The sequence below is a fragment of the Pogona vitticeps genome, chromosome 2 (genome assembly GCF_051106095.1).
Source record: "Pogona vitticeps strain Pit_001003342236 chromosome 2, PviZW2.1, whole genome shotgun sequence".
NCBI classification, from domain to species: Eukaryota; Metazoa; Chordata; class Lepidosauria; order Squamata; family Agamidae; genus Pogona; species Pogona vitticeps.
This window is the reverse complement of record NC_135784.1, coordinates 157867992-157892786: the sequence shown is the minus strand read 5'-3', so window position 1 is coordinate 157892786 and position 24795 is coordinate 157867992. Positions and strand designations below refer to the sequence as shown.

The following is a 24795-nucleotide window of genomic DNA, read 5'->3' as shown; positions in this document are numbered from 1 at the left end:
GCCCGCAGACAGCTCGGGATGGCATTCGCTCCTACCCACTACCCGCTCCCACAATAGTTTGGAATTGAGCTATTGAAGCAATTTTAGTGACTGAACAAAAAAACAGCTCAGCTGGCCCACCACTTCAAAAATGTTGTTTTTCTTGTAAAAGAATGGGGGAATTTTATAACACTGAACTTGAGAAAATAACTTGGCCAAATTCCTTTTGCATAACTTATACTGGCTTCTGCTGATTAAAGAGTTCCTGTTCAACAAGCCCTTTCAGACACAAGCAAAGTGGAATCCTTTGAGGAATTACAGTGGGGACTCTACCTGGCAGCACTCGGCTGTTGCAGTGATGTCATTTCTCCTACAATGGTGTAATTTATCCAGTGGGATTTAGGCTCATATATTTTATTTATTCATTCATTCATAAATTCATTCATTCATTCATTCATTCGGGTTTCATACCACCCATCTAGACAAATCTATTATTAAAAGAAATAATACTGTTTTCATGAGGCATGTTAGTAGTTAAAACTGGCTGATAGCTCAGTGGTTTAGGTATTTGGCTGCAGAGTCAGATTCCCCACCATGCCTTCCTGGGAGTAGAACCATCCTGTGTGGCCTTGGGGGCCAGCTGCACAGTCCCAGGATGTGCCCCAAAGAAGGGAATGGAAAACCACTTCTGAGTACTCTCTATCTGGAAAACCCTAAAAATGTTGTCATGTCAAAATTGACTTAACAGCACATGGTTATTAGCACTGGAGATAAAATAGAAGAAATAAATTAATAATAATAATAATAATAATAATAATAATAATAATAATAATAATAATAATAATAATAATAATAATAATAATAATAATAATAATAATAATAATAATAATGATGATGATGATGATGATGATGATGATGATGATGATGATGATGATGATGATGATGATGATGATGATAATAATGTTCTGCCCATTTTCTAGCACTGTGATGTACCTTCAAATCCAGCAAGGCGGTCCAGAAACTGTGCAACTTTGAAAGTCATATAAGCAATTTACTTTTTAAAAAATTACTGAGGTGGACTATACATTACATTTAAGAGATGGTAAGCCCTTATGCATTCCAAACTTGAAGTTCTTTTTTTTTTCAGCCTTACATTTTCTAGCCTTCCTGTATTGACAAGTTGCAAAAAGATGGGGGAACTGTTTTGTCCTCCAGATTTATTATATTACAGCTCCCATAATCCTTTGCCATAGGTCATGCTGACTGAAGCTTTCGGGGAGTAAAGTCCAAAACATCCAGAGGGTCAAAGTTTCCCCAGTCCCAGTATATTAGATTTAAGTGTCATTCTCTCTTAGGTGATCCAAGCGTGGAACAACAAAATAGAAGCAGGGAAGCCGTCTGACCTAAGTAAAATTGCTAGAGTTCTTCAGGAAACATTGGAATTAAGATATTTATAGTGGAGATGTGCCACTTTTTGCTATTGTTAAGCATTCACCCGCATTCATACCAAAGATCCAAAAAGCAGGATAAACAGGATTTGCCACATGGATCTCAAACTTATGTAAGCAAGTCTCCTGATCTGTAAGAGAATAAAAAGATAAGCAGCTTTCTGGGATGTCAAGGAAAACGCCAACCCGCAGAGGTTTCCTGTTGCCAATGTGGGTTTCTCGATCCCCGTGCCATGCTGAGAGTCGTTCAACTGACCATTCTACACACCAGGACAGCTCAGTTCTCCCCAGTTTGTCCCTTTTACCAATTTCTTTGTAGGCAATACCAATGGCCCAGCCAGTGGCGTCTTCTGTGATCACTTCCCAATAATGGCACCCATCCGAGAAACCCTGGCAGCCCAGCACCTGGCTAACGCAGAACCTCTGAGCAGAATGTTCATAGCCCACGAAGAAATCGGACACAGTCACCTTCTTTTTATCCTCTGAAAGTTCTAGTCTGTCATTGAGAGTCTTGAGATCAAGCGTCACGTTGGCTGCCCCTAGATGAAAAAACATGAAAGCGTTCTGAACCTGGGAATCAGAAATCAAGGAAGTACAGTATCTTGCAAACTACCTAAACTCCTAAACAGTTAGCTTGCTAAAAGACATGGCACTGAACTGTTACAAGCTGCCCTTTACCCACCTTCTTTTAACAAGACTCTGAGGTGGGATAGACAAGCAGGGAGATTTATCAGGGTAATCACCATTGAGTGGGAGTTCTAACCTAGGTCCTCTTCATCCAAAAGATACATCTACTGTATTACTGTAACTCTCACGCAGCAAAATCCTTCAACCCCTGTAGCTCTCCTGAAGTCAGATTACATCTCAGGAATAGACAGATTGATAGGAAATAAACTGAAGATACAGGGGTGAGCGGTTCTCATATCCAAGAACTGGGTGATATGATCACACTGCCCTTGAATGAGTAGCTGCATACCTTAATTGGGAGACACATCTTGCATTATTATTGGGGGTCCTGATGGCACGGGGCGCCTTTAAACAGCTTCTGTTGACTTGCTAGTTATGGCCATTCCTACCTATGGAGATTCTGGTGGTAGTAACCGATGCTGTCATACCCTCCTGGCTAGGCTACTACAATGGGCAATATACAAGGGATGCCCTTGAAGACAGTGCAGAAACTTCAGTTAGGTACAGTTAATGTGGCTGACTGTTAGAATGTTGGTGAATGTGATGAGAGAGAATCATCTTGCAATAATTCCCTGGGCATAAGGATACTGCATTGATTGCCTGGTGCTTCTAGGCCCAATTTAAGGTGTGGATAGTTTCTGATAAAGTCGCAGAAGGCATAAGGGACACCTTTGCCTGTACCAAACCATCTGTGTCTTAATTTGACATAATGTCATAATGTCACAACCTTCCTGTTTATACGGGCATTAAATTTGGGGGATTTTATCAAGCATCTCTGAATTGTTTATTTGTTTGATATGCCATCTTTCTCACAGAACTGGGAGCCAATTTAAAACAATAGAATAAAGCCTTTCCAGTTTTGGTTTTTTTTTTTTGTGATAGTTAATCAGCGGCTTGTGGCAGGCTTTTCTGAAAGCCAGGGACTGAATCTCTTACTCCTACATCTCCATAGGACTGCCTTGTACAGTACATGCTTGGATGTATATACAGGACTCACATTGAGAAAACTGACTCGAAATGATTGAGTCTGCCCTGTGTATGGCAGGCCTGCTTCTTCTTCTTTCATGTTGCGAGCAATCCAGTGGTGTTCCACAAGTGGAAAGGTTGACTGACAAGATGTCGTCCTCTGTGATGGAAGACATTGCTGAAGAACTACTGCTTGCTTCCTGAAGTGAATCTTGACTTTGTGCTAAGCAAGAAAAAGAGAGTCTCTTCACTATGTTTTAATTCATCTGAAAGCAAGGGAGATCCTTAATATGTCAATGAGGGACATCGTCAACTAAGCGTTGTAGTAAACACAGCTTGAACTCTAGAAACCCTTTAAAAAGCTTCTCTCATTGAGTATGTCCTGTGGCAGCACACACATGCCTTGAAAGCACTGCCCATTTTGGAAACATTCAGGGGCTTTTATCCCAGTTCATATGTAGGCAAAAAGTGGCCCTTGAGATGTTGTGGGATTGCAACACCCAGCTTTCTTCACAACTGGCTATGTTGGCAAGGGCTGATGGGAGTTGCAGTCCCATATCATCTTGACGGCTACACACACACATCACTCCTGCCCTAACGGCACAAAAACTTTTTTTTTCCAGAATCAGGTGATGAGAGTATGAGTAACATTTCAGCTCCTCCTCCATTCAAGTCAGGGCTGGTCACACAGAGGGTGACCTAGGAATCCACATCCTGTCCAAGAGAAGAGCTCATGAAAGGGACTCCTCCCCTCATCGAGATTACTTCAGTGTTACTCCAGATGCACAGTTCCCCCAAGAGAAAACAAATTCCCAACAGCTTGGGAGAGTAATATTTAAAGATCCCACAAAAAACATGATGAGGTGGGAAATAATCGGTATTTGGCACTTCTTTGCATTGTTATGAGAAAAGTGACAATTTGAGAATGACTGTGCCACAAACAAAACTACCTGTATCTGCCACACAAATGGTACTGCAAGCTACAAACTCTGACACTCTATAGCAGTGGCCCCCAACCTTTTTCGGACTGTGAACCGGTTGGGGTGGTGTGGGCTCAGTGTGGTGGGTGGGGCGGGGGCACCCTTCATTCATTGGTGGGCATGTCACGCTTGCGGAGGGGCATGTCACATGTGCACAAATGCGACATGCCCACCTGCAAGCGCGACACACCCACTGTGTATGCGTGGGGGGGCGAAGATCTGTGTCCACGGCCCAGTTAAAGGAAGCCCATGGACCACCACCAGGCCATGGACCAGGGGTTGGGGACCCCTGCTCTATAGGATTCGGTGCCAAGGTTTTTTTATTCAGCAAATATGCACTCCGATCCATGTAAACACATTCAAAATAGTTAAAATGGCACTGATGATTTATTTGACAATGAGAGCAGTGGGAATAGAGTCCAGCCCCTCCTGAACAGCTTGTTGGCAGAATTTTACCCTTGTGGAAAGAGTATCACGTATACAGCTGTAACACGCAAGTCGGATGAGTGCGTGTCAGCATTTGCAATGCTCCTCGCTTGTATAGGTGGAACACCTCCCTGCTGAGAACACAAGCAACACTTTTACACCTGCAACACCCCAACTCGGATCGTGATCCTGTTGGGCTTTGTGGCCCCTGTACCTAGAAGGCAGTGCAAGCAGCTGCTGCCCTACATTGTGCTGGAAACATCAGAACTCCCTTTATGCCCAATCAGATTATTGCCCCCATTTCACTCAAGACTGTTTACCCTGACTAGGAGCAGCTCTCCAGGGTTTCAGATAAGAACCTTTCTTCACCTTACTGTTATGGAGATACCAGGGACTGAAATGGAGCCCTTCTGCTTCCAAAGCAAAGCAGGCATTTTACCCGTGAGCCTTTCTTGTATTAGATTAAGAGTCCTTCAGAGATTGATCTATTTCCTCTATGGAGATTTTATTTTGTGTGACCCCCCACCCTTGCCCACAATATGAATAAAAATAAATGCACACATATAACTTTGAAATGTGATCCTCAATCAAGCGGTCAATGGTCATAAATGTAAATTGTGGGAAATATTTCATAGTACTGTAGTAGCTACATGTCTGAGAGCTCAGTAGTTTAGGACAGACTGTCTTAGTAGATAAGCAAGTCTGTACATGTGTATGTGCATGTGTATGAGAGAGAGGGAGGGAGGGACAGGGAGACAGACTCATATCTGTGGCAGATTTTGCAGTTTCCTTCATGTGGTGTCTTGGGAAGAGCTGGGCCTTTTCCATCTGAAAATATGTTTCTCATGGCTTGACACGAGACCCTAATCCCATAGACCATTGTGCAGCTGCTCAGTGTTGTGCAGCCACTGCTCTTATGGATGAGAACAACACTAGCCAAGAAAGGAATGAGACAAGAAGAGGGAAAGAATGATATTCAGGAAATGAACCACCTACTGGAAATGCTGGAGGAGGCCATTTCAACTTCTGCTTCCTTCTGGATTTCATTGTTCTGGTGTTTCCCTAGAGTAGACTCTACAACAACAACAAAAAGCTCACTCAGATGCTGACTGAGACTAGAAGCTTGTCTGGACAGCGCAGGGCTTGCTGTTGTTTCTCCCATAAAATGGCTTCCTTCATGTCTGGGACTCTCAGAAATAAATGGACGAGGGGGCAGCTATGAGCACTTTTTCCACATGAATCATACTTTCCCTACTGGCAGTAAGGAAATGAGTTTTTTCCAGGTTTGTCTTTTTCTTATTTTTTTTTCCGATTTTTTAAAAAACTAATGATCATCTCATTGCAAGTAGGGCTTACAAGCCAATGGGCCATGATAGGGACATGTCTGGGGACTCCCTGATCCACCCCTCTTTTTGGGTCCCCTCAGTGTTGGAATGAAGAGCTTCAGCCCCCCCCACACACACACACACAGGGGACCACAAGGTTGCAATCTGAGCATCCCATAGGTCTCCGCTTTGTATAGAATTAGCACATCTCTAACAAACTTTCCTTAAGGCATATATGCCAATGTTACTCACCTTGCGGCAGCTTCACTGGGCGGTTCCACAACACTGACTTTTCCAGTTGTCTTCTGAACTCTTCTACAACATATGTAATACTTTTAATTTTCTCAACAGCGAGAGCAACATCAGTCATTTTGATAGGATTTTCAATGCAAACTTCTTGTTCCAAAGAGGTATTCTAATAATAAAAATATATAGATATCAAAAGAAGAATGAATAAAAAAGGCACAACACTTCTTTCAAGGATCTGTGGTGATTCTGTAATGAGAAGCACACAGTGCAAATTCAGGGTACTAGTCTGATATATTTTTATAAATTAAAGAACACAATTTAATTCAGGGTCTACTTTTTAAAAATTCTGTTCCCTATACTTGTTCTTCCTAAAGTGCTGGTTCAGTTAATGGAAAATAAAAAGTCACAACCTTATTTCTTCTCACAAAACTCAAGACATGATTCAATAATTTAGAAGAGTGAGTAAAATCAGCCGCCAAAGAATAAGATCAGTTAATTCCATGACACTAGTGTAACAAAACTTTGTTTTTATCTTTACTATAACACACAGTACACCATTTGGATACAAAATTTAAAGGTATTGAGGGGTCTGAGTTTGTCAGAGAAGCTCACAACAATACTGTCAGGAGAATAGTTTATTAGTTTAGAGTCTTTAGACTAACAGCAGGGTCACTCAAAATGAAGCTGTCAAAGCTAAGACACTAGACTAAGATACATTCAGTTCCACCCTCTTCATGATTAACAGGCACATCAGCAGAAAATAAGCAATTCCATTCATGATAGGAGTGGAGGAATTTTAAGAGAAGCAGCTAGTACGCAGTGGGAAATCTCAACACACAACGGTAACAGCAAAAACAGACTAGACAGGACACTTGGAAAGATATTCCATAAGGAACATATGCTGTCACCTTGCCTCAAGAATAGACTTGAATGACTGCAGTAATCCAGCTGCAGGGTCTAAATTGGTATTACTTTAGTCTCTGTTCAATCTATTAAACTATTTCATACTGACCTCTCATAAATAAGGTCTAGTATATTTGCAACATACTCTTAACAAAAGAAGAAAAAATATACAAATTGCATGAATAACTCCCTCAAAGTCTGTTCTTTTGGCCTATTTAGCCTGGAATCCTATACATTATCTATTTATCTTACATGGGAGTGAACATTAACAAAATGTGGCTAACTTCTGAGTAGACATGCACAAAATGGTGACAGCACATTCTTATGCTTTATGACAATTTATTGATTCTAAAACAAGCCAGTTTGCTTTAAACATTTTATTCCATTAACATGTACACCAGATCATATTTCTTTTTTTCTTTACCTTTATTACTTCTTTAGAGTTAATTTGCAACTCCAAAAGTTGTTCATTTCTTGCTTTAAGTTGATAATCTGTTAAGTCTCTTTTCTGCTGAGCTTCTCTATACTCTTTGTCAATAAAATTTAACACCATTTTTTCTCTGTCATTAATGTAGTTATTCAAAAAACTGAAGACTTCAACAACTGAGCGTTTGATCTGAGAAACGTGTTCCTAAAATCAAGAGGGAAAGAGATGGTGATTAAATATTTATCTCATCCTACAAGTAGGAGACAGCAGCCATAAAATTAAAAGACGCCTGCTTCTTGGGAGGAAAGCAATGACAAACCTTGACAGCATCTTAAAAAGCAGAGACATCACCTTGCCAACAAAAGTCCGAATAGTCAAAGCTATTTCCTGTAGTGATGTACGGAAGTGAGAGCTGGACCATAAGGAAGGCTGACCGCCGAAGAATTGATGCTTTTGAATTGTGGTGCTGGAGGAGACTCTTGAGAGTCCCCTGGACTTCAAGGAGAACAAACCTATCCATTCTAAAGGAAATCAAGCCTGAGTGCTCACTGGAAGGACAGATCCTGAAGCTGAGGCTCCAGTACTTTGGCCACCTCATGAGAAGAGAAGACTCCCTGGAAAAGACCCTGATGTTGGGAAAGTGTGAAGGCAAGAGGAGAAGGGGACGACAGAGGATGAGATGGTTGGACAGTGTCATCGTGCTCTGGTCCATGGGGTCACGAAGAGTCGGACACGAGTAAACGACTAAACAACAACCACAACACAAGTACAAAGCTTTTAAAACTCTTTTTCTTCTTTGTAGAATGGCTCAGATTATCAAAAAGCTGGATCAGACCTTATACCACCCACCATGAACAGCTGCCCTGTACCATCCACAAAACTATTTAGAATGGAAGTAGCTTGCTTCTAACACAGAGTGGTTCCTAACCTTGGGTCCCCAGATGTTCTTGGACTATAGCTCCTACAAATCCTGGCCAGCACTGCTAGTGGTGAAGGCTTCTGGGAGTTCTTGTCCAAAAACATCTGGGGACCCAAAGTTGGGAACCACTGTTCTAGCAAAATCAGCTGCTTTAAAATCTATTGCTTCCAGGAACAGCTTAGAATTGCCTCACAGTCCATTTTTCTCTTTCAAGCTGGGCAAGTTGTAGCCAAGGAGAAGAGAGAGGTAGATCAAGAAGTAGTGATGGCAGATACACAACTGAACAATGAGCTAAACTACAAGCCATGTTAAATTCCTACTATACACCTCTTTTATGTCATAGTAGCATAAGAGGGGCCCTAAATTGGAAGGGGAAAGGTTAAAACACAGGTGGCGAATCTGGGGCCCTACCATCTGTTTTGGTCTAAAACTCCTCTCAGCTTCATTTAGCATATTCAACGGTAAGCGAACATGAGAGGTAACCCATATGTAACCCACACAAGATTTATCCATTCCCTCAGCCATACCCAGAGCACCTTGAACTCATTTCACACCCCTGCTTTTTTCAAAAAAGGCAATGGGGTCATTGGATTCCATGGGCAACAACTGACCACCAAACGGCTATTTCGCCACTGTTTTTAAAGATTCGTTGTGACCCACTCCCACCCAGGCTTCCCATTTTAAAAAACAACTTTCCAGTAATGTTTCTAAACACCAGCCATTAACCACACCAGACCTGGTGGTTAAAGAATGCAAATAATATTACATAGTAAATCAATTTGGGCCCAGATCTAAGCTTCAGTTCATCTTTAGTAACCACAACTCAACAACAAGCCTTTCTTCAGTTACACTCTTCTTCTCATCCCCCTTCAGCTCCCTCCTTCTTCAGGCACCAGAACAGGCTGGCTGGCATGCACAACACAACCAATCACCTTGCTCTCCTGTTGACAAGCAGATTGGTCAGGGTTCCTGTCACGCCCATGTAGCCTTTAAAAATGCTGGCTAGGGGATTCTGGGAGTTGAAGATGAAAAAAAAAAGATCTATTTTCTTGGGGGGGGGGAGTCTAAAAAGACTCTCAGACATTCCAAAAGTAAAAAAGCTGGTTTGTTCTTTTAAGAAGTTTGTAATCTGCCTTGAGTGCTCTCTTGCTCTCGCTCTCTCTGTGGGTGTATAAAGATGGAGTGTAAATGTAATAAATATATAAATAAGTAAAGTAAAGAATCAAATGAAACATGGGATTTTAGAACTGGGAGTGAAAACTGAGGGTCCTCTAGTCCAGTGGTTCTTAACCTTTGTTACTGGGATGTTTTTGAACTGCAACTCCTAGAAACCCCAGCCAGCACAGTTGGTGGTGAAGGCTTCTGGGAGTTGCAGTCCAAAACTCCTGAGTAACCCAAGGTTAAGAACCAGTGCTCTAGTCCAACTGCCTATTGAATCAGAAATCTGCAACTAAAGGATCCCTGACAGATGGCTATCCAACCTCTGCTTAAAGAACTCCAGTAAAGGAGAGTCTAGAATCTGTTCCACCTCTTACTGTCAGAAGAGCCTTCCAAATGTCAATGACATGTCCTGCCTTGTAATTTGAATCTCTATTTCTGCAGGCCATATATACATACCTTTGGTGCCCAGAACATTCCAAGTGAGCTTGCACCAAAGAAAATTACAGTGGTCCTGCTACTTTCTTTGCAAGGCAATGGGCATTATTCTTTGGTTGATATAGCCATGTTTTTTTTCAATTAACTTTTTCTCTCTGTTGTATGATGCTGTTTGGGCTAAGTTTGTAGTCAGTAGAGATTCCCCGACCCTTTTCACGCGAGCTACTAGACCACAGCAACATATTTAATGTACCAACCTTCATTTCAGTGTCATCCTTCTTCCAACTTGCAATTGCCTTTAAGGTTGCTTCTATTTGCTGAGGAAGTTCACTGATTTTCATCACATCCTGAAGAATGAAACAAAGAAACATTTTTCCTCTAAGTTCTGGACATGTTTGCTTGCAAATCCTACTGAGGTTGGTGGAAAGGCCTTCCAAAAGAGACCCACACAAGTAATACACAACCTTAGAGAGGTAATTACTGCACTGAAGAGATCTGGGATAACAATACTTAAATGCCACACACATCACATGATGGACAGTGGTTAAAAATTTGTTTTAGTTTGGTGGATTTTATTTATTTATATGACTTATATCCTGCTGCTCTGCCAAGACTGGGATGCAGAACAAGAGTAAAAGTAAAATGATCATTAAAAAAAGATAAAATAATTATAACACACAATTAAAGAAATTATAATATTAAAACATTAATGAGTGAAAATGTTGCTATCTTTTTAAATACAGCATCTACTCCCTTAAAATCCTTCTTCTCGGTATCCCATCAGTTCTTCAGACACTATCTGAACCCTGGAAGCCTGACTGAAGAAACACAACAGGAGAGCAGGAGTGGGCTGGGGTGGGAAACCTAGCCTCCTTTGCCAGAAGATTTCTCAGCCTGGGAGCAGTCACTGGGAAGGGGCAGGTGAGTTAGACTATCTGGGGCCCAGACTGGGGATTGTCTGGCTTGGGGACACAGGCAGGTAACGTGTGGCTCTCCAGACACTGCAGGACAGCACCGGCCATCAGAACAGCCCATGGCAAGGGATGGTGGGAGTGGCAGACTAACAACACCCAAAATGACAACACTCACATGGGTCATCCCTGTCTTACATGACTGCCTCTTCTACAAGACTTTGAAAAGTAACTTTTCGGCACTTCCGGTTCTCAAAGCTACCCATGGCGGCTGGGGAAATTCTAGGCGTTGTAGTCCAAAAGCTTACTTTTCAAGCTCTGTCCCCCTCAGCCTCCTGCAGGTTGGCAAGGGGTGGCCTGACCTTTTCCAGCAACGGTCGATAGGTTACACCTTCCTTTGAGAAAGGACAGGGTAGGCTAACGTCTCTGTAACGACTTCTTAGTTTCTTGATCTTTGTTGAATGCCAGTGATTTTCCTGAACGGTCCATCCACAGAAAAACCATAGTTTATTTCAAATGTTTGGGTTGTCTTTCCATGTCTTGATCTGAGTTGTGGTGGGGGCTCCTAAAGAAGCTCTGCGGAGAGGCAAGGATGTGTTTGAAAAACTTGCAGTGACTCTCCAACTTGTCACAGATCCTTCAAGGGCTTGCCTTAAATTGCAGCCAATGTTCAGTCCTAGTGTTCACACCTGAACTTTAGGAAATACATTCATTGTTTTCAGTTGTATCTGGTGTAATTATACTAACAGTGTAATAGTATCAATAATATTACAACAATCTGCTACCAGTATTCATTATACCTATCAGCAGACTCTGCAGTGATTGACCTTCCTGTTGTGCTTTAGTGCGTTCAAGGAGCTACACGGGTGTTTCCGCAGCAACACCCCCCCCACACACACAAAGCCATTCCTATGTTTCCTCGACCTGCAGAGGGAGGGGGTGTGGTGCTGAGGGCCAAGGCTCCAGAGGCAAGGAAGCTATTGCGAGGGAAGCAACACTGGAGCCAGTACTTCCTGGCCCGCTCCATGAGTAACAGCGATAGCAACATAGGTGCGCTTGAGCATGTGCAGAGTGTGTCCTCCCACACTACTAAATAGCCACAACTGCAGTCTCTAACGGTAGCAGCTTGACGTGTGAACCTTACAGCAAGGCCCCTCTGCCTACGGCGCGCGGAGCAAACCACACACCACCCAGCCCCGCACCTGCAACCCGCGGTCGGCGGCGTCGGCGGGCTGCCCGGCCAGCGCCTCGAGGCTTGGGGCCCAGAGTGGTGGGGATGATGGCGACGGCGGCAGCCACCGCCCCTCCGGCTGCCCGTCGTTTGAGGCTGCGCGGCGATACTGCTCCAGCACCCTCTCCAGCAAGATGGTCCGCTCGGGCAGCTTCTTGAGCGAGCCTCGCCCGCAGTTGGGGCAGCTGCGCCCCCGGCTTTGCGCCCACCGCCGGATGCAGCCCAGGCAGAAGCTGTGGCCGCACGGGAGGGTGGCCGGGCTGCTGAGCAGGCAGAAGCAGATGGGGCATTGCAGGTCGTCCGCCTTAAGCCACAGGGCTACGCAGCGGCCGGGGTCCGTGCCTCCTACCGCGGCCATGACAGGGCAGGGAAGGGCTACGGCTTCTCCCGCGTCCCCGTCCTTGGCCTCCAGCCGGGTATGGCTTTCTGATCCTCGGAAGGGGTTCGCCCTGAGGCGTTTATGGGGCTTGGGAAAAGCAGGCAGTGCTGACAGCCTGCCGCGAACTCGTCCCCCAGCGCTGCCCAGCAACCGCGCTGGGCGTCTGAATAGCTCCTCCCGCCCTCTTTCCGTCCGAAATCCAGTTGGCCCATATGCAGGATCCACCCCCCCTTACAATTTAGCAAGGTTCAGCTGCCGCGCCAGAGACCGCTTGGTGGCATCCCTCCCTGCAACAAAATAAAACGAAGACGTCTTGGCCCGTTTCTGTAATTACTCAGCGCTGTGTCATCAAGTTGTAAAGACTTGGCAGTTATATTCGTGACATAAGATTTTTAGGACTATAGGATTCTTCCTCAACTAGGTGCAGTGCTATCCTGCACTACCTGTTGAGAGGAAATTCTAAAACAGCGTGAATACCTAGGACATCAGATACCTAGGACATGTAAGAGGTGCAATGCATGGTATTTCGTAATGAAGCTTAAAGTTATATAATGTAAGTTTACATTTTAGGAAGTAGGCGATCAAGCATAAAAGCTCAGGCTATACTAAATTCAATTGTGTTCAAGGCACCACAGGACTTGATTTGGGCACAACAAACGTGATCCTGGCTTTCAAATGTTCCGCAGAATGCCTGCAGACCTTTCCTATCTATTCCACCCTAGGACGAGATAAAGACGTCTGTCAGTCAAGCCCCATGCCTTTATAGTAACGCTTTGCCCCAGGAAGACTCCTGGAGATCTTCAAAGATTGCACACATATTTGTGTCCTTTCAACTGGCCTAATAGAGGCATTTCCCTACAATGGTCTTTCTAAAAAATGTTACTTTGCGCTTTTTTTCATGTGTTGGAAGGAAAATATAAGACGAACTGCAGTGAGCAGTAGGAAATTTGAGACATGAAGGTCTATGTATGCTCCCAAGTCTTTGTATAATTGGTGGGCATCACTTCAGAAAGATAGGTGTGTATCTCCACAAATCATGGCAGATATCTATATCAGTCTACGTTGCTTGTAGTTCATACAAACACACCAGCAGTACCAGCATTAAAACATGCTGCTGCTCTTCAAATTAGTGACAAATGCATCGTTATTATTTATTTATTGTATTTAAAATATTTTGCTCCGCCTTTCTCCTTAAAAGGACCCGAGGCAGCTGACATAATTAAAAAGTAAATATTTAAAAGCTAAAACAGTAGGTAGCAAATATTTTTTAAAAGTTAACTAATATTCAAAACTATCATTAAAATCAATACCAAAACACATTTAAAAACAACAGAGCAGAACAATTTGTTCAACCCATCCCAGATGGTCAGTCACTAAAGAAAAACCTGCCTGAAATGAATAACCTGGGATTCTAGTTGTTACAAAATGAATATTTCCTGCCGCACTTTTTAGATTAACCATCATTCTCCAGTATGAAATCCAGACTTGCCTAGGAATGTTTCTGATACAAAACTTCTGCCTTGTGCATAGAAGCTGTGGAAGATACTCTTTGACACATACAAACATGCATATATGTTGACAGGATCATAATCAAGACAGCATATATACCTTGAGTCCGTATGCCAGTCCAGCAGTTCCACTGGCTTTTTTGTACTGTGTCCAGGAGGGATCCAGCTGTTCCCAGCACAGTTCTTGTTTTCTTGCCCAGGTTATTTGTGTCTTCTTCATTTGGTGGAAAACGTCCACAATGTTGGCAAGGGATCTATTATCTATCAAACCATTTAGACGAAGCTCCCCCCTGCATTCGGGGCAGAATGCTTTGTCCCTTGCCTTTTGGCAATGTTGAGAGATGCACTTTTTGCAGAAGTTGTGGGAACATTTTGCAATCAAAACTGGAGTGTTAAAAACATCCAGACATAGGCTACAAGTCAATTCCTCCTGCAACTTTTTCTCAAGATGGGGAGCCCTAGCTGCAATAGCCATGGTCCCGAGGCAGCGGGATAAAAAGACTTTCAGTTTCTTTTATTTGGCCTGAAATGTTTCTAAACTGAAAGGAAGGAAATAAGACAGACCCGCCTTTCTGTTCCGCTTGTCTCTTTGGTTCAGGCGACATGGTTTTCGGTTTGGAAGGGCCCTTAAAGGCCACTGGGAGGAGCTGTTTTCTTCTGTGGCGGAACGTTGTGTTGCGCGCCAAGGGGGGGGGTGCTCTGAGAAGAACGGCAAACAGACTGGGCGGAAGGAAAAAGATGTAACACCGAATAAAGGCTGTTGAAGATGACCGTGAAAAGCCTCCGCTGCCTTCTCCGGACAGGTAGGGAGGTGGTGTTAGGCTCTCCATGAGGTGGAAATGGTTTCCCGTCTGGAAGGCGATTTGATTCTTTCACTTCAATAAGAACACCATAGATAGCTAGTAACCGCGTGACGGAGGAAGGTGAAGGAGTGATTTTGGACACCCCCCCCATCTAGCAAATACCGTTCGCCTTTTTTGCCTGCTTGCTGCTGCTACTGTTTATTATAGGTAATAAACGGCGCAGCAGGCGACTTTTGGCTGTCTCCTTATCTATTTTAGTAAAGCGGACACATGCTCATTTTATATTAATGCATTACTGGTTAGATGCGCTAAAAACACCACGATTCCAAATTATGTTTTAAGCAATAATATAAATGACTCTAACACAGAGCAGAGAATTATAGTGTGACTTAATTCCAGGTAAATTTGGCTACAGATTGGGGTGTCAGTCCCAAATGACTTTCCCAGACTAGACCTGATCTCTAAAGGCTCAGAAGAACCCCTTACCAGGGTAAGCTCATCTAGTCAGTGGCCTAACACAGCAGGGTTTCATATTTCCCTTCAGGTCAGCTATTTCTGAAATGTGAGTTTTAGCTAGGGAAAGTCTCAGTACTACCTGTCAGATTCAGAACAGATAACAATGCTATTTAATGTTTTCCTCAGAACTTTGTACAGTGTATCATAAATTCTTGGGTAGTCAATAAGAAAAAGATTGTCTAGTACAGTTCCCTAATTAATTAAGGATATAGTTGCAGATGGGTAATGGGAATGGTGGTTAGAACAACTTTCACTGCAAGGTTCAGGGAATTTTGAGAGCTCTGCAGAGAGAGGTAGAAATGGGTGGGTTTGATGATACAAAATAGCTGTGTTAACTACGAAGTGTGAACATATGCCCCCCCCAACCAATGGCAATGTTTTAATCTAATTTTTCCCATTTTCTTCTATGTACCTTGAGTTTTGTTTAAATACATGTGTATTCAAAACTCATGTTCAAGGCTTCATAGTTAACACACACAAAAACAAAATCTATGTTTCACATATGCTCTAGTTTATAACTGCTTAGGTCCTAACCCAGAACCTGAAACAAATATACCAAAAATTGGGTCTTTGAAGTTTAATGTGGCTTTGGACAGATATGATATTAAAAGGCCCTCCACAAAAATCTGGAAATATATGACATTTGTATATCCAGAAATTCCTTGTCCTTTGCAAACATTAAGCTTTTTGCCACACCACTCTGCAGAAGAGTAATCCTGCAAGACATTAGATTAAACTTTGAGCCAAAACACACGTTAATTTATCAAGAAAAGAGGAGTATTAGGGCTCAAGCATGTATTTCCTGTACATACTTGCAGTGCAAAAAGTTTTCAGTGCTGTTCTGCTGTTTCCTTCCTTGGCTGAAAAGACATACAAAATGGCTTTGTGAAGAGCAAGCATTGGTACCCAGTTCTTTATGATGTATACATTTACTGACTTTGTTAATGCAAACTTCGTGACTCTCTCCACCCACAGCTCATGTAAAATTTTACTATGTCATCTTTATATAAGAAATGGTTCTGTATTATATGTGGTAGAAGCAAAATAAAGATTTAAATAATTGTTAAAAGTAGGAGTGATAGGGAAGGTTACACATAGATTACAACATTATTTGGAGCCTCCATAGAATGGTGTGAAGTAGACATGGCCATTGCCAGATAAAAGTATTGTCTGGAAGCAACCTCCATGTGTATATGACACCTGAGGGTTCATCTGTCCTTCAGTAAGGTTCATCATGGTGGACAAGCTACCCTGGAAAACATATTGCCCACCAAAACTGATTTTCCCCTGCACTTTGCAGCTTGCAGGAGATTTTTGAAAGTTATAAAACAAGCACACTAACAGTAAAGCTATACAATTTCCTACAGCATCCTCTAAAACAGGTAGGCCAGACTGGAACATAGGTTGATGTATGTGTGAAGGTTCGTTTCGGTGTGGGCCAGTCACTCCCAATAAAGGACGAGACGGATTTAAACTGTCAACTGGATCCGTGTTTATTTGGACATCAACCATAACTGGAACTTCTGGGATAAAAGGTTCTAACGTCTCTTGCGCTCCCAAACCTGAGCGCAAGGGTATCCATAAACTTTCAATAAACGGGTTACTGTCCTCAATAGTCCATGGTCCCGTTACGCCTTTCACGGGCACCTGGTTTTCCTCAACCCCCTCTTCAGGGGGAATCAAGGGAAGTGTCTCTTCATCGTCGCTCCATCCTCATAAGGACAACCCCTCTCCGACATTTGCCAACCACGGTCCGGGTAAACTCCCATCTTCTGCAACTCGGCAAGATGCCATGCTTTCTTTCTTTCAATTTCCCTCGCCACTGCTTCCCTTTCCTCCCTTAGCCTACGCCTCCATTCTTTTGATTCAGTTTCTCCCCAATATGAGGGTCGGGGTTTCAAACCTTGGCGTCTTCTTTCCGCCTCCTCGTGGGGCACCTTCACCTGCTCCCACTTGCCGGTCCAGGGATCTTCAACCCATATCCACTCCCAACCGCCCGGGATTTCCTCCCACTTCCCCCTTATATCTCCAGCTGCCGCCTCTATCTCCTCCTTCCGGTTTCCCGCCAAATCCTTCCCGGGTTTCAGTCCCAGGGTTAACCCCTTCACCGTCTGCCCGAGGTCAGTTTTCAGGCTTCCAAAAGCATCTTACACTGACTGGAAATGAGCGCAAGATGGTTAGGTGGTGACCATGAGTTAGATGAGTGAGACCAAGAGTTAGATGCAACCTCACATGTTGCATCTAACTCATGAATTGCAGGTTCCCCATTTTTGTATTAGACAGTTTCATGGAATAGAAATCCGTCAGTCATTGACTTTGTAGAATTTAGGAGTAAACCAGGGTTTATCAATTACTGGCTGAAGTCCTGTTGCTTCTTCTAGTTAACCAAACTAGGGAGGCCCATTGGATCAGTGGGAATTTGGTGAGATTTGCAACTAGACTAGGCCTATTTGAATCCATGTAACTTATGGAGGAGTTGACTCATCAAATCCTCACTGATTCAGTGGGCCAACTTTAGTGCAACTTACTATGCTGAGCAGCAGGATTTCAGCCGTATTGTACATTAGCAGGACAGATCTGTTTCTTTCATAAATTACCTGTGCATCTGGTTGGCCACTGTGGGAATCAGCATGGTGAACTAAAGAGACATTTCATTTACTATAGCAGGGCATGTTTATATATATCACTGAGCTGACAGAATAATACCTAGTAGGCTGGGCTAACTGGATAGTTCACTGTATTGAGGAACCTGTTTGGGAGTTTGATGCTTGCTGTGCCTCCTTGGAGAAAAGTCAACCTGTGCTTCCTTAAGCAAACTACACAGTCCCAGAGAGCCCCCAGAAAAAAGGTGGCATAGATAATTTCTGAGTATTTTGTATCTAGAAAACTCTGAGTAGGTTTGTCATGTGTTTTAATCAACTTGACAGCATGTAATTATTATTAATTAGTCAGGCGAGAGAACTTTATAACATTCATTTTAGATATTATTCATAGTTTTTTTTTAATGATCAACATACTAAACTGCCATTTTAGACGGAGGATGTAAGGGTTAACACTTCAATCTCTCGTGGCCCGATATTCACTATGCTTACTCCAATGTCCTGTGAACACATTTTTGTGCATTTTGTGCCTGGCAAAAAAATTCTAGCTGGTATCAGTAGAGCAAGTGGCAAGCACTTGATAGGGCGATTGTTACTTTCAAGGTTTAAATAAATTCAGAGAGGTTCTTGACAGTGAGGCCTTTTTGATTTTTGATTGTTGATTGTTTATGTATACCTGTTGGTGTGTGAGACCTATTGATTCCTTCTGCTGATTTTCTGATGGGTGTTGATGGAGTATGACTCATGTGATGGATTTTTTTTTTCACCCTCCAGGAAGAACATGTTTCCTTCGGGTTCCATTTAGTACATCGCAGGTTCTGTGGTATAAGAAGTCATCAACAACAGTTACACAGGGGGACTCTGCTTCAACAGATAAGCATTTTAAGGAAACAAGTTGTGCAATAGATGACCTTTATTCCTCTGAAGAGAAATCTACCGTTTTGCACCTACTCAATTCAGCATCCAAAGAAGAACTTACTGCTCTGAAACTAATACGAGGAAGAAAATCGGCTAAAATAATAGATCATAGGGACAAGCATGGGCCATTTCAAAATTTACAGAGTTTACTGGAAGTGCCTACGTTTCAATATAAAACAACTATTGAAGTGTGCAATTTTATTCTCAAACATCTTACAAAAGAAGGAAAAGCTGTGAAAAATCAAAATCCTATCTCTATTATAATGAAATATGTCACATCTGAAATAGAGAGAGAAAGACTGAAGGTAATCTTTCCAGCAGATTTTTCTACAAACATTGTTTTTTCCTCAAGTACTGATTTTAAATCTTGGATTGCATGCAAGTTAGAGAACCTCACTGAACTTAATAGAACCTGCTTCTTCCTAAATATGTTTGCATCTGAAATTACTAGTCATAACTAGACAGATCCATTGAATCAGTGGCTGAAATCATGATGCTTAGTGTACTAAGTTGTATTGAAACAGGCCCACTGAGTCAGTGGGGATTTGGTGGGCCAACTGCTCTGTAGGTTTTATTGATTTAATGAGCCTACTCTAGTTGTGACTTACTAAGTTGTAGAGTAGGTCCATTTGATACAATGGAACTTATGGAGAAGTTGATTCACCAGATCCCCACTGATTCAGTGGGGTTATTCTAGTGCAATTTGCTAATCACCAAGATTTAAGCCAGTGAGACACATATGTTAACATCATTCTGCAGCTGATTCAATGCTCCACTCTTAACTGCAAATAGTACGTACTTGGATTTAGGTCATAGTTGTTAACATCTGATATGGATATGATTTTATGTAATGGCAGAGATTCAGAGAGACGTTTTAGGTTTATTGAAGGTATTGAGTGTGCCTAATGGGATTTTTAAAAACTGGCACAAATCCGGTTGGAAGGGAAGTTCCATAACTTGCTGCAGCCTCTAAGTAATGAGTTTTTATGTACATACTTGGATTTCTCATTATGTGCCAGTTAAGCGGTGTAATGTATAATAGAATCCAAGTGGGGATACGATAATTATCAGCAGTTATGCTTTTGCCCTTCCACTGGTATAATTATGTGACAGGATTTTGGTTACTGTTTCAGCAGCCACTACTTTCATTATAAACTGCATTTAAAACTCTCAGTTTCCAAAGAGGCTTGATATTGACATGAGAGAGGCTACTGTTAAAGGAAACAAAGAGCAGATAGTCCTGCAGATGTGTAAAACTAAACACTGGGCAATGTACATTTTCTGTGAATAGCATTTTAATCCCACTCCTTATCCTAAGAGCTTATAGAACATCTTGTATCAAAAAACAGGCCCTGTCTGCAGACTTACAGTTTAAAAAGTATTGGGTAGGGAAAGGAAAAATAAATAGAACAAGTAGAATTTTAGCAGGGCTTGTGAAATGGTGGTGCTTCTCACTGTACATCCATTTGTTGCTGCCTGCTGGAATGGCTAACAGTGGTGACAGCTGACGGAGAAGTTTTCATGGAACTAAGTTTTAACATACAAAACTAGTAAAAAGGGGGAGGAGATATGTTTCTTAGATTTTGGGATTATAGATTATAGAGGTGTGATTGGGTGGAGACTCATTGACATACTAAGTGCTTGTACACGTAGCATCATCCAAACCATGCCCCCTTTCTTGTGTTGTGTTTGACAGACTGCAGAACATGGTCTTTCCCATTAAGGTTTTTACTGGTTATCCCATTCTGGTTCACATCCAGTGTATTTGTTCTCTAAGGGAACATGCCTAAACTGTTGAAATTTGCACTTTGCCACATGTATGACAGACATGCACAAAGAACTGACACTTAATATTGACGATTATCCTAGATTTTTCCGACCACAATTTTGTGCCACTTAAATAAACAAACAGTATGCCTTTAATTGTTGTGGGGTTTTCAGGCTGTTTGGCCATGTTCTGGAGTTTTTTCTTCCTAACGTTTTGCCAGTCTCTGTGGCCAGCATCTTCAGAGGACAGGAGCTAGAGTTCACTCTGTCACCCCACAACCACCATTGAATCCCAGCTGTGAAAGCCTTCGAGAACACAGTGTGCCTTTACTTGAATTTTGTATCTTGTTTTGGAAAAGGCCCAGGCTATGTAGCAAATCTTGGTAGAATGAGAATGTAGGGAAAATGTCTAGAGAAAGTGAGATTGCAAAACCTGTTAAGTGCTGACAGAGCTTTTCCCTGTTTCCACTTTAGGCAGCCAACAGCATTGTATCTGTGGTTTTTGGCACTCGCAAAATTGCATGGGCTCATGTTGATAGACACTTGACTGTTCAGGATTGGCAGCAGCAAGAATACACAATGTTTATGAAAGGAAGCTATGTGCCAGCGTTGTATCTTGAAGAGGTAAACCACATTATACTTCCGTGCCATTTTAAAAATATAACATATTTATTCTAAGTGTAGTATGTTGTTATGGACACACTGCCATCTTTCCCCTTTGGGACTCAGACTGTTATAGCCATCAGAATATTGTGGGGGTGGTGGTTAAAGAAATGAGTGGCCATCGGAGAAAAGGGGAGAGGTTGTGGCTATTGTTGAATGCGGGGAGAGGGAGAGGACTTGAATCAAAAGACGAAGGCAGTAGTCAGGAGAGTTCAAGGAAAGGGTGTTTGAACAGGTCCGTCTTCAGCCGGAGGCGCGCCTTGGTTTTGGGAGGGAAGGAGGAGCAGGGCGGTTCAGATCTTTTAACACAAGCTTCTTTATTTTTTTGAACAGTTCAATTCAACGGTATCAAAAGGATCCAACAAACTTAACTCTGGCAGAACTTTATAAGTCTTAACTCTAACATCAGGGGTCTTCCAATCACTCCTTAAAGAGGGGCCGGACCAAAGCGCTCCCTGTCCGTCATAGGTCTCAAGGGGGTGCTCCTCACGGCACAGACCGTCCCACAACATGGGTGACGAGCCCAGTCCCCCTCGGGTGGTTGCTGGAGAAAAGGGCCTGGGACGGATCACCCTCCGGCCCCCACGCTGATTGCGTGGGAAAACGACAACCGTCCATTCTGGAGGATCTAACTCCCTCCCTTTCAAGTTGCCCAGGCTAGGTTCGGGTAACAGACCTCCTCCTAGTTGTAGATTCGGAATGTCTTTTAGAAGGCCCGTAGAGTCCTCTAAGTCACGCATGGGCTCGGTTTGCACCCCGCGACTCTTTCTTCCCAACAATGCTCTGTCAGTTGTCATATTGAATATCCATGCGCTTTCCCCCTCTTTTATATCCACCCATAATATTAGATCTAACTCCTCCCCTTCCTCATCCACTGACTAGACACACCTCTGACTCTGTTGTGGGTTTAACCTTTTCCTGTTCTATCTCTATGAGTATTCCTTCCGCACATCCACTCTCTTCCACCGGGTGTTGTGAGGTGGAGGACGGCACACTGCTCTTCTGTCCTTCACAGGGTGGAAGAGATACAGCTGTAGCCGAAGCAAAGTGTTTTGATGGTTAGCCAGCACAGCATTGCTTATGTGGTGTTCAAGAAACTTTGTTCTGTTTTATATGCTACCTGAGTCATTAAGTCAGGGGATGTTTACTGTATTCTAGGCGTGCACTGGATAGAGCATAGAAAGCACAGAACTGTATCCTTTGCTGAACTCCCTTGATTTTCTTTTTTGGAATTCTGGTGTAGATCTCGAGAAGTGGCTTATTATTTGCCCTGGATTATTACTTGCTATGCAAAAAATATACATAGCCACACATGCTTCAAAATTATCTAGGTACAGTGAGGCCTCTAAACTGCCTTTAAAACTAGGGTACTAAGTACATTAATTTTCTATTAGATCATTGCTCAGGAGATTTTGGCAGCTAATGTAGATGCAAATCCCCACCCTTGCCCCAATTTTATTTGCTGGTTGAAGCATCCTGGAGCAGTTCCTGTCAATATTACTCTTTGTAGGAAGGAGAGTGATGTTTTCTAGTCCTTTCTGCAACACCCCCTTCCTGGTTCAGAAGATTCCCCTACTTTCTGGAACAGATTTTCTACCACCTCAGAGTGACTAGAATGACATTTTGCAAAAATGACTTTTTCCACTATTTACCTAGAAAAAAAATCTCTGCTAGTTCAGAAATCTCTTCTTCCTCTAAAAGGCAGCTTTCACTAGGAGGGCATGTATAATGGTTCCAACCTATTTTATTTGTTGCCTTTTCTGGTATCTCCAGTCTGATAGCTCTTGCAAGCCACATAATCTCATCTAATGATGTGTATGGACATCATTAAGACTCCGTCATTTGAAAAACCACTTCAACCCTAAGCCTATTATAAACAATTATTTGCTTGGTCATGGTGCAGTAAACTATCTCTTGTAGATGAATATAGCCAATGCATGCTTTAGGATTTGAGATACTGGCCAAAATTCTGTTGCTTAGTGTAGTAAATCCCAGTAGAGTAGGCCCATTGAATCATTAGAACTTGATGAGTCAACTCCTCTGTTAGTTCCACTGATTTAAATGGGCCTACTTTTACTAACTATACTAACATCTCAATTAGGCCTATTTGAATAAATGAAACGTATGGACAACTCATTGAATCAATGGGCATACACTTGAGTAATTTATGACACTATGTTACATACAGTTTCCCTAAAAATAAGACCTAACCTGAAAATAAGTCCTAGTATGATTTTTCAGGATACTCGTAATATAAGCCCTACCCCCCAAAATAAGCCCTAGTTAAGTGAAACTCCACCATTGTGCAGCAACCAGAAGATAACATGACTGTATTTGAATAAATGTATATTGTTGTACATGAAAAAAGTAAAAAATCCCCTGAAAATAAGCCCTAATGTGTTTTTTGGAGCAAAAATTAATATAAGACCCTGTCTTATTTTTGGGGAAACACGGTAATTTTGACTATTATGTTTCTTTTGAGATGATGATATTTATTAAATATTTCTTAATTTCAGATTTCTTCTGTCGTATCAAAGTTTCCAGAAGCAGATTTTTACGTTTTAGAAAAAACTGGATTTTCTAATCACAATCCAGGCTTGTTTCCAGTGTCACTACATCAGCGTACAGTAGAAGCTATGTTGTATGCATTGTTACATAAAACATTTGCACAGAATGGTGAGCAAAAAGTACTGAGTATGCCCCGAAATGCTGTAGGAAAATATTTTGGACTAATGGTGGGGGGCGCCCGAGCTAGTGGAATAGACCTTGTAAAAAAATTTCTCTTGGAATCGCTAACACAAGCTGAGGCTCGTGTGAACTTTCCCAACCACCAGATACTTTGCTATAGAAATGCACTATTAGTCAAACAAAAGAGGGATGAGGAGCTATGCGACTCATTGCTACAAGCAATAGCTTTTTGTGAATTTCTAAGGCAAGATACGACTTAATTCTTACTGGATTTGATTTAAATTCATTGCTGTGTATGACATTTCTGGACTCTGCAATACATTTCCATGGGAGTCAACATACATACACAAGTACCACTTTTGTGACTGTCTTTAAAACACATTGTTGCATGGATAGAGCCACAGTTACACTGGCAGGATAAAAAGTGCTTTTAAAAGAGAATTGTGAAATCGCACACTGAATATAAAATAAATCATGCTATTAAAACCCCATTGCAGTGCTGCACATGTGTTAAAAAAAGTAATATTTTCTATTGAAACTGATTTTTCTGGGATTTTATTGTATTATAACGACATACTGTAACTACTTCACTTGGCTGAAAATTCTGATTATTTGTTGTATAAATGTATTTAGAACTGGGATGCCAGGCACTTTGTGGAAACATGCCTAGCAGCATTGTTTCAGTTGAAATATTAAACCTATAAAATGTGTAGATATGCTTCCAATGTCAAAACTTGTCAGAATTTTCTTTCTAAATGTTTTACCTGTATAAGTGCAGATGACAAAAATCAGAAAATTTACATATTGTAGTGACTATGATAATTTCTTCTGGGACCATTTGCTTTACCAAGTAACATTGAGATAAGGGATGTTAAATATTTGAAACTTATGCTGCTCCAAATGGGA

At 42.1% G+C, this 24795-nt stretch overlaps 2 protein-coding genes across 8 annotated transcripts; one reads left to right on the top strand and one right to left on the bottom strand.

The window, feature by feature from the left end:
* Positions 1–1009: 1009 nt before the first annotated feature.
* RNF135 (ring finger protein 135) lies at positions 1010–14658 on the bottom strand. 7 transcript variants are annotated; one of them, XM_020783610.3, is made up of 7 exons: positions 14035–14658; positions 10163–10252; positions 7388–7594; positions 6064–6226; positions 5483–5560; positions 3112–3303; positions 1010–1966 (listed from the first exon to the last, which is right to left on the bottom strand). In XM_020783610.3, exons 1-7 carry the CDS (start codon positions 14407–14409, stop codon positions 1431–1433), a joined length of 1641 nt encoding a protein of 546 aa, XP_020639269.3. In that variant the 5' UTR covers positions 14410–14658; the 3' UTR covers positions 1010–1430. The 7 variants fall into 7 exon arrangements, with proteins under 7 accessions (XP_020639269.3, XP_020639259.3, XP_072847060.2 ...); XM_020783600.3 differs by lacking the exon at positions 14035–14658 and adding an exon at positions 12019–12627; XM_072990959.2 differs by lacking the exon at positions 10163–10252 and having other exon boundaries at positions 14035–14480.
* On the top strand, positions 14542–24622 carry TEFM (transcription elongation factor, mitochondrial). The gene is made up of 4 exons (XM_020783673.3): positions 14542–14737; positions 18628–19076; positions 21013–21162; positions 23718–24622. Exons 1-4 carry the CDS (start codon positions 14701–14703, stop codon positions 24147–24149), a joined length of 1068 nt encoding a protein of 355 aa, XP_020639332.3. The 5' UTR covers positions 14542–14700; the 3' UTR covers positions 24150–24622.
* The last annotated feature ends 173 nt before the right edge of the window (positions 24623–24795 follow it).